The sequence below is a fragment of the Onychomys torridus genome, chromosome 13, assembly GCF_903995425.1.
Source record: "Onychomys torridus chromosome 13, mOncTor1.1, whole genome shotgun sequence".
Lineage (NCBI taxonomy): Eukaryota > Metazoa > Chordata > Mammalia > Rodentia > Cricetidae > Onychomys > Onychomys torridus.
In genome coordinates this window covers 35475382-35490807 of record NC_050455.1, presented here as the reverse complement: position 1 = coordinate 35490807, position 15426 = coordinate 35475382, and the positions used below count along the sequence as shown (strand labels likewise).

The following is a 15426-nucleotide window of genomic DNA, read 5'->3' as shown; positions in this document are numbered from 1 at the left end:
CACATACTTATGTGTGTTTATGTATGTGAGGAATATTTTTTTCATATATATGTGTATATATGTATATACATATTTGTAAACATACATGAACAAAGAATAGTTCTATGTCCTTGCATGTATTATCCACAGATAATCATTAACTTTTTGGTATAGTTTTTTCCTGTCTATCTGTATTTTGAATTAAAAAGCTGGGGTCATCCTATATATACTATTTTATATCAACTAATTATTACAGAAGGATCTTGCCCTGTTGCTTCCTTTATTCATAATATTCATAAACATGGTGAATGGTTTCACAGGATTCTGCCATGGGAATAGATAACACTTTACAGTGCTATTCACCAGAGTGGGGTTTTTTGTTTGTTTGTTTCTTCAGTACCAGAGATTGAACCCTAAGCTTTTCATGTGATAGACAAGTACTCTGTCACTTAGCTGCCCCCCCCCCCCAGCCCTTTTTAAATTTTCAGATAGGGTCTTGATTAGTTGCTCAAGTTGGTCATGAACTCACTCTGCTGCCCAGGCAGCCTTGAGCCTGTGGTCTTCCTCCCAAGTAGCTGGGGGCATAGCTGTTCCCCACCATGACTGACATGTGGCATTTCAGACGTTTGCCCTTATAGTAGCTACCTTACCAAACACCTGGTAAAAATCAACTTAAGGGAAGACATGTTCCAATTCAGAGGACTTCAGGGAAGGTATAGTGCCAAGAGCCTGAGGCAGCTGGTCACATTTTGCCTACAATCAGGAAGCCAGGAGAGATGAAGGCTATGCTCAGCTCAACTTTCTTCTTTTTCTGTTCTCTCTTTCTTTCTCTCTCTCTTTCTTTCTCTTTCTTTTTCTTTCTTTCTCTTTCTTTCTCTTTCTTTCTCTTTCTTTCTCTTTCTTTCTCTCTTTCTTTCTCTCTTTCTTTCTTTCTTCCTTCCTTCCTTTCTCTCTCTCTCTCTCTTTCAAGATTTATTTATTTATTATGTATAGAATGTTCTGCCTGCATGTCAGAAGAGGGCGCCAGATCTCATTATTGATGGTTTTATTAGAGATGGTTGTGAGCCACCATGTGGTTGCTAGGAATTGAACTCAGCACCTCTGGAAGAGCAGCCAGTTCTCTTAACCTCTGAGCCATCTCTCCAGTCCTTGGGGTGCTTTCTTAATACCAAAGCATTGCTACTGTTTCTGTGTATACACGTGGGAGCATGTGGGTTGTACATGCACATATATACACATATATTGTGAAAGCCAGAAATCAACCTATGGGATTGTCCCTTAGGATGGCCACCCACCTGGATTTTTGAGGCAGGGTCTCTCACAGTGGGATTTGGAGCAAGCCAGTCCAGCTTGGCTGGCTAGCAAGCTCCAGAAGTCCTCAGGTCTCCTCCTCCCCAGCACTGGAAAATCAAAGTGGTGGGAGCTTGAAATAGCTTGCTACATCACATCACAACCAGGAAGCATAAAGTGATGTATACATGCTCAGTTTACTGTCTCCTTTTTATACAGTCCAGGATCCCAATTCAGGGAATGGCGATAACCACAATATGCAGGCCTTCCCACCACAGTGACCTAATCAAACAGTCCTTCACAGGCATGGCCAGAGACTAAACTAGGTAATTCCTGATGGATATGCTTGGCTTCCAAGTGATTCTAGAACCTAGTTGGCAGTTAACACTAACCATCATGATGTCACCTTTGTCAACATCCCATGCAAACACATCATTTTTAAGCCATAACCTCTCACTCTTTGTCCCCATAGGCTCATAATTGTTCATGGACAATCAATCTAGTCCAATGTCAAAAGAGCTCAGAGTCATTAACAGTTCTTTAAAAGTCAAAATTAATTGTGAGTTCAGTTCAAATTTTTAAAATAAACCTCATACTTCTAACATACAATGGCACCAAGTAAATACTTTTTAATATTTATTTTACTTTTAATTATATGTAGGTGTGGGTGTGTACTCGTGACTACAGTTGCTCTTGGAGGTCAAACGTGTCAGAGCCCCTGGAGCTGGAATGACGGGAGGTTGTGAGCCACATGACTTGTGTGCTGGGAACTGGACCTAGGTCCTCTATCAAGAACAGTATGCTCGCCGGGTGTTGGTGGCACACGCCTTTAATCCCAGCACTCAGGAGGCAGAGCCAGGAGGATCTCTGGAGTTCGAGGCCAGCCTGGTCTACAAAGCGAGTTCCAGGAGAGGCGCAAAGCTACAAAGAGAAACCCTGTCTCAAAAAAACAAAAAACAAAAAACAAAAAACAAAAACAACAAGAACAGTATGCTCTAACATTCTTTCATAGCTATACCAGTATCTCATAACCTCTGAGCCATCTCTCCAGCCCCACTCCTCAGTTAGCATTCTTATTCCAAAAGAGAAGAATCTGAGCATAGCAAGGAATAGTCAGAAATCAAACCAAAATCCAGCAGGGCAAACACCAAATCCTGCAGCCAGCGTCCCGTATAGAGATGGTGGTGGGACTGTCACAATTCAATTGGCCAGGCTATTGAGCGCCCTCCACTCCACACCCACAGGTTTCCATGGCAGACATCCCACAGTTTTGCCATCGCCAGCACCCTGGGCTCTTCACTGAAACCTGGATCTCATCCTCACAGTTTCACACAGTGGTCTCTCAACACTTCCAGGCAAGGACTCTAATCCTGCCACTTACTGCCTGTCCTCAGCTGCTCTCTGAAACTGTGGGTCAGGACTCCATGATCCCTCAATTTCACATCTTTCATGCCTCCAAAAGCCAGGACCACAGGGATGCTCTGCTGACGGTTTGGGGCGTAGTCTGTCCACCTTGGACTGCAGTTTCTGTGCGTGGATATTTGCACTTGAGTATAGGAGCACATAGAAGCCAGAAGAGAGAATTGGATCCTTTGGAGCTGAAGTTATAGGCAGTTGTGAGCACCCAACATGGATGCTGGGAACTGAACCCTGTACCAGGCTTTTTCTTTTGGGCCACCAACCAGCTCCCAAACCATGACACAAAGACTTATTAGTTTTGAATGCTCGACCTAGCTTAGGCTTGTTTCTGGCTGACTCTTTTAACTTAAATTAACCTGTTTCTCTTTATCTACCTTTGGCCTCGGGGCTTTTTACCTTCCTTTCTCTGTGTCCCACTCTGTGTCTGCTGGCTGACAGCTGCCTGGCCATAGGTGTCTCCCTTCTTCTCTTCATCCTTCTTTCCTTTCTTCTTCTTGAGCCTAGATTTCCCCTCCTATTTATTCTCTTTGCCTGCCATCCCCACCTATCCTTTCTCTGCCCACCTAGTAGCCATTCAGCCACTTTATTAGACCAATCAGGTGCCTTAGGCAGGCAAGATGAAACAAATGCAGCACACCTTTACACAGTTAAGGTAGTATTCCACAGCATGAACAAATGCAGCACACCTTTACACAGTTAAACAAATGCAGTACAAACAAATGCAGCACACCTTTACACAGTTAAGGTAGTATTCCACAGCATGAACAAATGCAGCACACCTTTACACAGTTAAACAAATGCAGTACAAACAAATGCAGCACACCTTTACACAGTTAAGGTAGTATTCTACAGCATGAACAAATGTTAACACATCTTTACCCAGTTAACTATTCCACAACAGAACCCGACTTCTCAGCAAGCCCAGTATGCATGCTTAATTACTGAGCCATCTCTCCAGACCCCTGAACATAATCCTTGGTTTGTTTGTTTGTTTGTTTGTTTGTTTGTTTTCCAAGACAGGGTTTCTCTGTGTAGTTTTGGAACCTGTCCTGGAACTCTCAGAGATCGGTCTGCCTCTGCCTCCCGAGTGCTGGGATTAAAGGTGTGCACCACTACCGCCCGGCTAAACATACTTTTAAGTCTCTTCTGCTCTTAATTCTCCCCATCTTTCTCTCTTACCTCTCCTCTCCCACTGTGTCCCACATGTGTGGACTTGAACCCTAGAAATGTCTAATGCAAAACGACCCCGACGTAGTTGGGCCTCTGGTTCCTGAGCGTTTCTGAGAACCATGTGCTTCTGGTCCCTGCTGTGGGTGGCCCTCCTGAGTGCATTCCTATCACCTGGTACTCCGCATAAAGCAAGAGTGCAGTGGGGCCTAATTGTCTGTCTGTCCATCCTAACTTCACATCCTTCAAACCCAGCAAGTTTTGGTATACAATAACTTTCCAACAAAACCTGTAAATAACAATAAAGTATTTATTTATTTATAGCAAAACATTAGTTGGACAAGAAGCCGTTGAGTTTACATATTTCTGCCACAAGGTGGTGCTGTTCAGATATGAAAAAAAAAAAACGGTTCTCTGACACACTAGGATTTTAAATGTGTTAAATTTCAAAACATACTTATTTGAATATATAATCTTTTCCCACGATAAACACACAGACTGAAAATTTAATGTTTATATGTTTTTATCAGATTATTATTGGTTATTATTTTACTCATAACATTTGAGATCCCCTCTAACCAGGTGGTCAAAATGTTTTTAAAAGATGAACATTAACTTTACCATAATGACGGGAACATCTTAGGTGAGCATTCTGTCAGCTGAGCTACATCTCCAGCCTCCCAAGGAAGATTGCATTGGAATTCCTTCTGGAACAACAGGACCAACATGAGATAACCAGAGGCCGGGAGGAGAAGGATACATTTTAAAGATTGGCTTGCAGGTCCGAGAGAGCTAAGTAGGGCAAGCCAGATGGAGAATTGAGAGTGCATTCCTGGAGTCGGGGATGTATTGCAGTGGTAAAGTGCCCGCCCCCCCCCTAGCAACTGTTAGACGCTAGGTTCAGTCTCAAGTCTGGAAAAAACAATAATAACAACAACCAATAACAATAGCAAAAAAAAAAAAATTGATACATTCTTGAGTCTAAAGGCTGTGTTACCTTCTACGGGCAGAATCCTTCCTCTGGACATCCCCCTGGCGGGATGTGGCTCATCTACTTTATGAAGGCTAATGCCATTCACTCCAAGTTTACTGATTTAAATGTTAATCACCTTCACAGATTGGCATCGGCCAACCCCCTGGCTACCAAGGCCTAGGGAGTCAACCCATGAAGTTAACCGTCACAAAGAGCTGAATGGGGAGACTATACTTAGCAAGAAGGGGGTGTGTACACTGATGTTTCCATCTTTAGTCATTGGGCATGGCTTGCAGCTGGAACACCTCAGAGGGACCTCCTGGGACATTTCTGCAGAAACTGCTCTCCTTCCTAATACAGACGTCTTCTGGGAAGAAGAGTTAGTTCATCGGCTCTGGGGCTGCACAGGAATAATAACATGCAGCCATTTCTCCCCAACAGGCACCACCGCCTGTTACATTTCAAAATGAGATCTGAGGCAATTTGAAGAAATGTCTCCATTCCTATCTTAGTGGGAACAGTGAAGAAGAGACCTGCAGATGTCCACCAATCCCCCCCGTACCGCACCCCCCACACACACACGCATCCATACCATTAATCTGCCCATTTATCTAGCGAAGGTCTACTACTCACTCTCGACTGCCCAGCACTGTCTGCTCCTTACTTCATGCATGAATAAATTTTCTCTTCAATTCGTGTTCTTTGCTACTGACAGACATCTTTATAAATGATCCTCTAGGTACCCCTTCCCCTCCACCAGTCTTACTTCATCTTTCTACCTTTTTCCTTTGGGACAAAACTTTTCCAAATGGGCTTTCGAGGGCAGGGAAGATAACTCGGTCAAGTGCTTGCAAGAGGAAGGACCTGGTTTTGATCCGCAGGACCCATGGTAAAAAAAATAAAATAAAAAAGCTGGGGGTGGAGGTGTTCATCTGGTCTCTGGAGCTTGCTGGCCAGCCTGCCTTCCCTAACTGTTGAGCTCCAAGTCCCTGGCTCAAAAATGAGATCCACATCCCCCGAGGAATGATATTTCAGGTTGTCCTTCATCCTGCACCTACGTGCATACACACACACACACACACACACACACACACACACACACACACACACGGGTTTTCTATATTGTTTTTTTCTGTCTTCTTTTTGCACTCTCCCTAAGTGGTCTTTTCCATCCCTCCCCACTGTGCAGAGCCTACTCATCTGTGTTCCTACTTCTCTCTGTTCTCAGTGTTTCTCAGTGCTGGTCCCCCTTGGCCAATCATAAGCATTGGAAAGCAGTTAAACACTCCCTTGAACTTGTTCCCTTGGCATGGGGGGTGGACAGCACAATCTCCTGTTTTCCCTCGATGTTCCCACCACTGCTGGCTCTTTCTGTTCCTGACCTCCATAATGTTGGAGTGCCTAGGGGCTCAGCCCTGGGGCACTTCCTTTTCCTGTCTGGTCTGGTCTTAGGTTTTAAACATAGTATGTATGGAGATAAATGCCAACTCTGCATCTCCAGGGTTAACCTCTTTCCCAACTCCAGAGTATCCGGTGCCTGCTGGACACCAGTTCCTTTCCGTTCTGTTTTCAAAAACGTGTCCCCAATCCAGCCACTCGCTCTGCAGCCACTCTGTGTGAAGCCACTGTTATTTTCTGCTAAGTTTCTAGGACAGACTCTAACGAGTGATCTTGTTCTGCATTTGCTCTCTTCATTCTGTTCTACTGCAATCATGGGGTGATCCTGTGAAATCAGGTAGATCGGCCTGCCTCTCTGCCTTCTCGGCCTAGCTCCTCTGCTCAGCTCACTGCTCAGTTCATGCTCCACCCACATCCCCACCTCCCATAGCTTCCCAGATGCCAGACATTCAACAGCCTCAGGACCTGTGGGTTTGCTGCTCTCCTCCCAGAATGCTCTCCTTCCAGCTACCTGCGCAGATCCTTCTTGTCCTCGCTAGTCCTTATTCTCATCTTTAATCCTCCCAGACTCGCTTAAACACAGTGTCCACCAGGAGTTTTTACTGATCTTTTCTGTCCTAGTCTTTCCATAATTCTTTTCTTCTTCTCTCCTACAAGACATCCCGACCACACTTTCCCCTCCTCCACTCCTAAACCTTCTCATTTATAGGGCCTGCGGTAGACAGGACCATCCCTGGGACTTCCTGGCCAGCAATCTAGCCAATCAGTAAGCTCCAGAGAGTGACTCTGTCTCAAAAAATAAAGGGTAAAGCAAGAGAAGAAGATACCTAACATTGATCTCGGGCCTTCACACACAGGTGCACACAAAAAGGCACAGACAAGTGTACACACACACACACACACACACACACACACACACACACACACACAAAGGGGGGGGGGTATGTTACTAACCTTTCATATGAAACCCTGTTTGATGGGCCCATTCTACAGATAAGCTTCTACAATGTACAATGAGAACAGGGAATGGCTATGGCGTAGCCACATGTGGAGCATTAGGTGTTGGAAGGAAATGAGGAAATTCTCTAACCCAGAGAGAAAATACTGAGGAGAGGAAATTAGGGAAAATATGCAGCAGTGTCTGTCCAGTGCTTTCGTACATACATGAATGATAACACTTGTTGGAAAAGTAATACAAAACTACCCGTGGTATTCAAAAGGGCAGTGGGAGGGTGCCACGAGAAGCCGTGGAAGTAAGACAAGGTCAGTGGGGACAAGTGTGGGGGGACACTTCAGTCACTGTGTGCTCAAATCACTGTCATTTTTTTTACTTTGATAGAAAATAGATTGTTTTCTCACATAATATGTCCTGATTACAGTTTCCTCTCCCTCTACTCCTCCCAATTCCTCCCCATCCCCCTCCCATCCAGATCCACTCCCTTTCTGTCTCTCATTAGAAACAAACAGGCTTCGAAGTGATAATATAAAATAAAATATGATAAAACAAAAACTGACACATGAGAGTAAGACAAAATGAACAGAAGGAAAAGAGCCCAAGAAAAGAAACGAGAAGCAGGTACAGAAAGAAACAGAGACCCATTCATCCACACACTCGCGAGTCCCGGAAACACTAAACTGGAAGCCATAGTACATATGCAGAGGACCTATAGGGAAAAAAAAAAAAAAAAAAAAAAATATAATATATATATATATATATATATATATATATATATTTTAAATGTCTCTGTGTTGTGTGTATGCATATATATAAAATAAAATAAAATAAATTTTTTGGCTTTTTCGAGACAGGGTTTCTCTGTAGCTTTGGAGCCTGTCCTGGACTAGCTCTGTAGACCAGGCTGGCCTCGAACTCACAGAGATCCACCTGCCTCTGCCTCCCGAGTGCTGGGATTACAGGCGTGCACCACCACCGCCCAGCATAAAATAAAAATTTTAAATGAGACAAATTTTCTTTAAAAAGGGAAAAGCCCTGACATGACATTATGAGACAAGGAACCTCCAAAGACACCATTGAGTGTGTTCTCTGCTGGCCGTCTACCGCTGGGCATGTGGCCTATACCCTTAAGAGGAGCTTGTTTCCCCAGTGAGACTCTTGGAGAAAAACCTATAGTCTGCAATAGCCTGGGTTGTTTTGGTGGTTCCCGTGGGACCCCTTTGGCCAACAACTCAATTAGATATAACACAATCCTGGGACTTGAAGCTTCATTTGGTGACAATAGATGGCCAATTAGGGCCCTGTCTTTCTGATTTCTGACTGTTATGAACAGAGCAGCAATGAACATGGCTGAGCAGGTGTTGCTATGGTGGGGTGAAGTATCCTTTGGGTATATGCCTGAGAGAATCACTGTCTCTTTTTAAAAGGTAAATGAAACACAGACACACGTGGTGAGCAGCGACTTCATGAGACCCTGACCAGTAACAAAAGGCAGCAGTGAGTCCTAGCCAGTAGAGAATGGGCAAATCAATTAGGTTTTATTATTTGCAATGTACATGGGCTACATTTTAGAGTGGCACTTTAGACTACTTCTTGGTCAGCTAGCACCTCGGAGCCAGCCTTAACGAACAAATAACACAAAAGATGACCAGTGGCCATCCTTCACTAACCAAAGGCAGCAGCAAGGAATTTCATCCCGTTTATGCATTAGAATGAGATTCTGGGTAACAGTGATGCCACTTCTTCTAACTCTGAATTATGTGGGACCTTGTCATTGTAATATTTAGGTCATTGTGGATGTGACTGTATACACATATATGCTGGTATAAACAGAGAGCGTTAATCAAAGAAAGAGAAAGACAGCCCTAAGAATGTGTGCAAGCTGGGAAAAGGCATAGGCCCAAAAGCCTAGTTTATTTTTGAATCTGGTCTTTGATCATAAATAATAAATAATATGTCCTGTAGCTTATATATGCAAGTAGTAGTCATCTATTATAAATTGTCTTTTGATAAAAGAATTTCCCTTGAACTTAACATTGCCAACATCTTCTGAAGTTATTTAAGTTCCACTCGTGTGGACTACTTTTCTTTCACGACTGGTCTAAGTCTTCTAATTCCAGAATTTTGGATCACAAAAGAATGAATGGACATTACGTCATCCTCGGTTGGCTAAGCTGGAGAAAGCTGGAGAGCTTAGTTTCTAGATTTTGATCCAAACTGAGATGTTGACTTAAATCGGGTGAATGTTTGGTCTCTAACATTCCAAAGACTACCTGGAAAAAGATGGATTTTGTATATGCTAATGTCTTCTCCATCACTTCCACCACCACAGGAACGCAGTGAATCCAGAACACTGAGGTTTCAGATCTCTTGGTGCTGACTCAGGAGAGCAACTGTCAATCACCTTTGGGATATTTGCGTCATCCTTGGCAGCCCTTGTGAAACTTACAAAAGCCTGATAGTTTGGTTTCTTAATTGGCTGCCATTTCTTTCTAAGGCCCTTATATTACAGTGTTGTTTTTTATTTTATTTTATTTTTTGGTTTGAACAAAAGGTTTTTTTAATCTTTTGATTAAACATATAATATTCTGCTTTGTTATTCCCTTTTTAGATTGAGAAGAAAATGTTGAGACTCAAATAAAGCTCTCTTGTATGCCCCACAAGTCTGCCATGGGTGTTGGGAAGTCTAAACTAGATAACTGCCCCCTTTCTTGGCATAAAAGACACAGTGTGGATACAGATCAAGACTGCCATGAGTCAGAGACCAGGAAATTGAAAGATGTGTCCTTGCATGGTTTTGTGGAGCATGACAATAAAACAGGGCAGCCAACAGGAGAGCAGGAGGGAGCTGAGGCAAAGGGAGAGATGCCTGAGGAGGACGTTGAAGAAGAAGTGTTCCTCAAATTCGTGATACTGCATGCAGAACATGACACAGAAGAGGCCCTCAGAGTCCAGGATCTACTGCAGAATGACTTTGGTATCAGGCCTGGGATAATTTTCGCCGAGATGCCGTGTGGCAGAATGCATTTGCAGAATCTAGATGATGCTGTAAATGGGTCTGCTTGGACGATCTTGTTACTGACTGAAAACTTTCTGAGAGACACCTGGTGTAACTTCCAGTTCTACACGTCCCTGATGAATTCTGTGAACAGACAGCACAAGTACAATTCTGTCATACCCATGCGGCCCCTGAACAGCCCCCTTCCTCGGGAAAGGACTCCCTTGGCGCTACAGACCATCAATGCCTTAGAAGAAGAAAGCCAAGGCTTTTCTACGCAAGTGGAGAGGATTTTCCAGGAGTCTGTGTATGAGCGGCAGCAAGCTATATGGAAAGAGACACGGAGTGTGTTGCGAGGACAGTTCATTGCCTGAGATGAAGCACACACCCGGCTGGCTCCTGTTCTGTAAACAAAATGATTCATCCTCACAGGAGAAAGCTGTGTCTAAGAAATGCTTCTATTTGAGTGGGTCTGCTTCCAAGAAATCTGTGGAGCACAAGAAAGGTACATTTCTGCAGGCCTAGGATTGTAGAACTCTCTGATGGTAAACTCAAGATGGCCAGTTTCTAGCACTCTTTTTTTTTTTGTAGTTTTCATAGTTCATGAATATTCTTAACTCATTTCTTTTGTTGAACCGTGGACAGGTGTGTATGATAGCCATTTTCAAAATACGAAGTTAAAAATCCTAAAAAGACATGAAGAAAACGGCTCTGACCGTGAGAGGTCTGACTACCTTCTTTCCTGCTTCCATCATGAATGTTACCACAAAGCATCCTGATGAAACCTGGACGGCCAGACTGGGACATGTGCAGTGTGGATGCACACAAGTTGTAGATCAGAAGGAGACGTCAGAACAGTCAGGCTTTTGAAAACAATCCAGCCACATGTGGTTTTGTTTCTGCTGGAGTTCCCGCCACAAATTAGCAATCCTTTTGAGAGTGTGGCAGCTAGGGACTCTGTGGAGCTGTCCCCTGGCCTTGTTAGTTGCCATCTGTAACTAGGGTTTTATTTGCAGAGCTTGTGAATGGTGTGTGATTCACTAGCTGTTTGCTTGTAAAAATCAATAACCTCTTATGTTAGCCTTTAGAAATGTCCCTCACACACTGTGTTTGACTTGGGGAAGCTTGGTGGTCAGACTGTGAGTATGTGTGTGTGTATGTGTGGTGTGGTGTGTGTGTGTGTGTGTGTGTGTGTGTGTGTGTGTGTGTGTGGTGTGATGTGCATATGTTGTATGTGCAGAGAATGTATTTTAACCAGCTTCACTTTTAGGGCCATAACAAGCCAGGGAAGCCCACACGAACCTGTATTTTTCTCTCATAGAACTCCAGCCCATTTGAGACGGAAACAGTGCAAACAAGTACAGACTGAGCATGTAGCTAAGGGTGAGTCATGTCAAATAATGAGAAAGTACCCACTGGAAGCCAGGAGACCTACTTGCAAGCCAATCTCTTCCACTGAGGATGAATGTGCCAGTGGGCAGCTATTCTCCTTTGTCTATGAAATGAAAGGGTTGGATTGATGGATCTCTAAAGGCTTTTGTCCTCTCCCAGGATGGGAATACTGGAAGCCAGAAAGCAATAAGCAAAGCCTTAAATGTTTATGAGGTGATACATAGTGTGATCGTTGCAGAAGACATAATGCATGCTTACAGTGAATGGATATGTTTGTATATTTGCATTGTAATTGATTGTTAATAGCAGTCACAGAAAAGAATCTATATATGATTATTCAGGTTTTTGGTTTTGTTTTTATTCAGGGTCTCACTGTAACCCTGGCTGGCCTAACATTTGCTGTATAGACCAGGTTCACATCAAACTCACAGATCTACTTGCCTCTACCCTTGAAAGTGCTGGGTGGGATTAAAGGTGTGTATCACCACACGCAGCTACTCAGTTTTTTTTAAAGATGTATTTTTTTATAGGAACCTATGAACAAAGACATTCTTCCTAGTTCATGTGTCTCCTGGTCCTCTCTTCTCTGGATCCCTGACTGCCGCTGTTCACTTTTTTATAGCCACAGCCACTGTGCCCCACAAGGATCCTGCAAATCAGTTAGACCTCATGTTTGGTTCCCAGAGAAGGTGATGGCCTTCATGGAATTTTCTCAACCTTCTTTGCCATGGTAACTTACCACCCACTTTTTTTTTTCAGTTTAAGTAAGTATCCCTTTATTATTATTGTTGTTATTACTGTAATGCTTTCTATATAATAAGTGTCATGTAACAATAAAACATTAACCACCCGCCCTTCACATGCCTGCCAAACTGGAATTCATGCCGGGTGGCATTTCTTAAATAAATAAATTCTTTATGGTTAGCTAATTGTCCTTCTCATCTCCATTGAAGACTGTGGAAAAGTATTCAGAGAAATAGCAATTTTTATTCCTAAGAGAGCATAGCACAATGTCCCATTAAGCCTGGAATCCAGCATTTTTTTATTTTATGATGAAGAACTAAATGTAAGTACTGAGTAATTGTAGGTGTTGAAATTATGATCATCAAAGTAACTAATGATAAAAGGAGGCAGAGGTGTGAGCCTTATGGGGGGGTCTGTGTTTATGTGCACATATAGAGCTTTAGATATACACACCAACCATTCTGAGAAACTCTGCCATGTGCCAGCAAGTTGTCATCCTGGGTACACTGTGCCACCCACCTGGAGCTGCTGTAGAAAGATCTGAGGTATGCCTGAACGAACACTTCTCCATGACCTAAAGAAGAAGTATAGTTTATCACCAGGCATGGTAGTGCATGCCTTTAGTCCCAGCACTTGGGAGACAGAGGCAGGCAGATCTCAGTGAGTTCGAGGCTAGCTTGGTCCACAGAGTAAGTTCCAGGACAGCCAGACTGTTACACAGAGGAATCTTGTCTTGAAAAACCCAAAAAAAAAAAAAAAAAAGGAAAGAAAAAAGAAAAAAATTCTGACATATGCTAAAACATAAATGAACATTATATTTAAAAAGAAAAAATATTGTATGATTCAGTATGTGGTAAATTCATAGAGATAGGGTATTAGAGGCTGTGGAGTGAGAAATAGGATATTAATTTTTCAATAGCTAAAGAGTTTGGTTTGGAGTAATGAGGAACTTCTAGTAAAGCCCTGATTGCATACATTGTGAATGATCTAATGCCATGAAACTGTACGCTTCAAAGATGATTGAAACAATACATTTCCATAGATGCATTTTGCCACAATAACTTTAAAAGTAAATAACAACAAAACCCAACAAGTATAAGCCCAAGGTCTTCCTATCTTATTTGCTTGGCCATTCTCAGTTTCTCAATTGAGTTTCCCTCTGAATTATGTTGTGGCTGCTCCAGGTTGGACCAGCACATAGACAAGACAGAATCCAGCCTACTAAGTCCAGAGGAGTGGTCCACCCAAGAAGGAAAAATGTTTCATTACTGTGTTATTAAAAATTAATAATATGTATTGAAGATCCATTCTGACTTCTGGACAATTTTAATGGTATTTCCACCTTGTCATTGGATGAACTCTTTCTGCCATATCTGCCTCACCACACCCTGGAACACTGCCCTGAAGTCAGACTACCTGGATTTGAATTCCAGCTTGGCTCTCTATTAATTTTTTCCAGAAATAGCTTTATTTTAAGACACACGCAGTATTTTTTTTTAATTAAACAAAATTTGGATCTGAAGGCTAAATGTCTTAAGTGTTAACTCAATCATCATTAAAATGCAGCAGTTAGTAGAACTTTGTTAAAGCTAACATTAAAACATGGGTGAGGGCCAAGAAAGCTACACAGAGGACCACTGCTGTGTCCTTGGGCCACTGTAACAGAACTCCTCAGACTGGACAGTCTGTACAGAAAAGATGGCTCACAGTTCTGAAGCCTGAGCAGTTCAGGGCCACAGATGTCTTAGTTAGGGTTTCTATTGATGTGATGAAACACCCTGAGGCTGGAGAGGAAAGCGTTTATTCAGCTTACACTTCCACATGCTGTACATTACCAGAAGTCAGGACAGGCATTCAAACAGGGAAGAGGCAGAAGCTGATGTTGAGGCCATGGAGGGATGCTGCTTACCTGCTTGCTTCCCCTGGCTTGCTCAGCCTGCTTTCTTATAGAGCCCAGGACCACTAGCCCAGGGATGGCACCACCTGCAATGGGCTGGGCCCTCCCCATTGATCACTGAGAAAATGCCTTACAGCTGGATCTCCTGGAAGCATTTCCTCAGCTGAGGCTCCTTCCTCTCTGATGACTCCAGCTTACGTCAAGTTGACATAAAACTCTCCAGTAAAAGGCATCAATTAAGATAATACCCACAAGAAAAAGTCACTCTGAGGACTGTTGAGTGGCTCACACGTTGTCCTAGCTGGCTTTCTGTCGCTGTGATAGAGCACTGACTAAAACCAACTTGGGTTTATTTCACCTCACAATTCCCAGGTCACAGTCCATCACCGAGAGATGTTGGGGCAGGAACCCAAGGCAGAAACCTGGGTCAAACACTGAAGCAGAACCACAGAGGAACATTGCTTCTGCTCTCCAGGCTCATGTTCAACTACCTTTCTTAATATCTCCCAGGACCACCTGGCCAAGGGTGGCACCGCCCCCAGTGGGCTGGGCCCTCACACGTCAATCATTAACCAAGAAAACATGCCACAGATTTCCCTACAGGCATTTTTCAATTCAGCTTCCCTCTTCCCAGATGACAAGACTCTTGTGTCAAGTTGACAAACAAACACAAAAATAACCAACATGAGCGCACGCGAGCACACACACACACACACACACACACACACACACACACACACACTATATCCATGCTACTAGCACTATCATTATTTAGCACTTTTAACCCGCAACATGGGAGGGGGAAGAAGGGAAGAATGTGTTTCATCTTACCCACAACCTTATTCTTAGAACCATTGCTGCTTACAGGGAACAGATTTAAAACTAAAGAGAGGGGCTGGGGATTTAGCTCAGTGGTAGCGCGCTTGCCTAGCAAGACCTCGGGTTCGGTTCTCAGCTCTGGCCAAAAAAAAAAGAAAAAAACCACAAAAAAACAAAAGAGAGTCTACTGGGCCTTTTTTGCAAGTGAGGTCTATGTAGCTGCACTGGCAAGAGAGAGCAGCCCCCTGATCTGCCAGAGATGTGCAAGCTGTTTATTAGTGGTGGAATTTTGCATGGAGAAAACCGGTAGCAAGGATGGTGCCTCAGCAGGGCCCCACACATCTAGCAAACTGGGAAAGCTGGGCCATCAACTAGGAAAGCAGAGAAATGGAGTA

At 43.4% G+C, this 15426-nt stretch overlaps 1 protein-coding gene across 1 annotated transcript in view; it reads left to right on the top strand.

The window, feature by feature from the left end:
* The window catches only part of LOC118594764 (TIR domain-containing adapter molecule 2-like), a 30093-nt gene extending 18739 nt beyond the window's left edge, over positions 1 to 11354 (top strand). Inside the window, 1 exon segment of the mRNA XM_036204925.1 lies at positions 9905 to 11354. Coding sequence (XP_036060818.1) covers positions 9905 to 10553 — 649 coding nt within the window. The 3' untranslated portion in view covers positions 10554 to 11354.
* The last annotated feature ends 4072 nt before the right edge of the window (positions 11355 to 15426 follow it).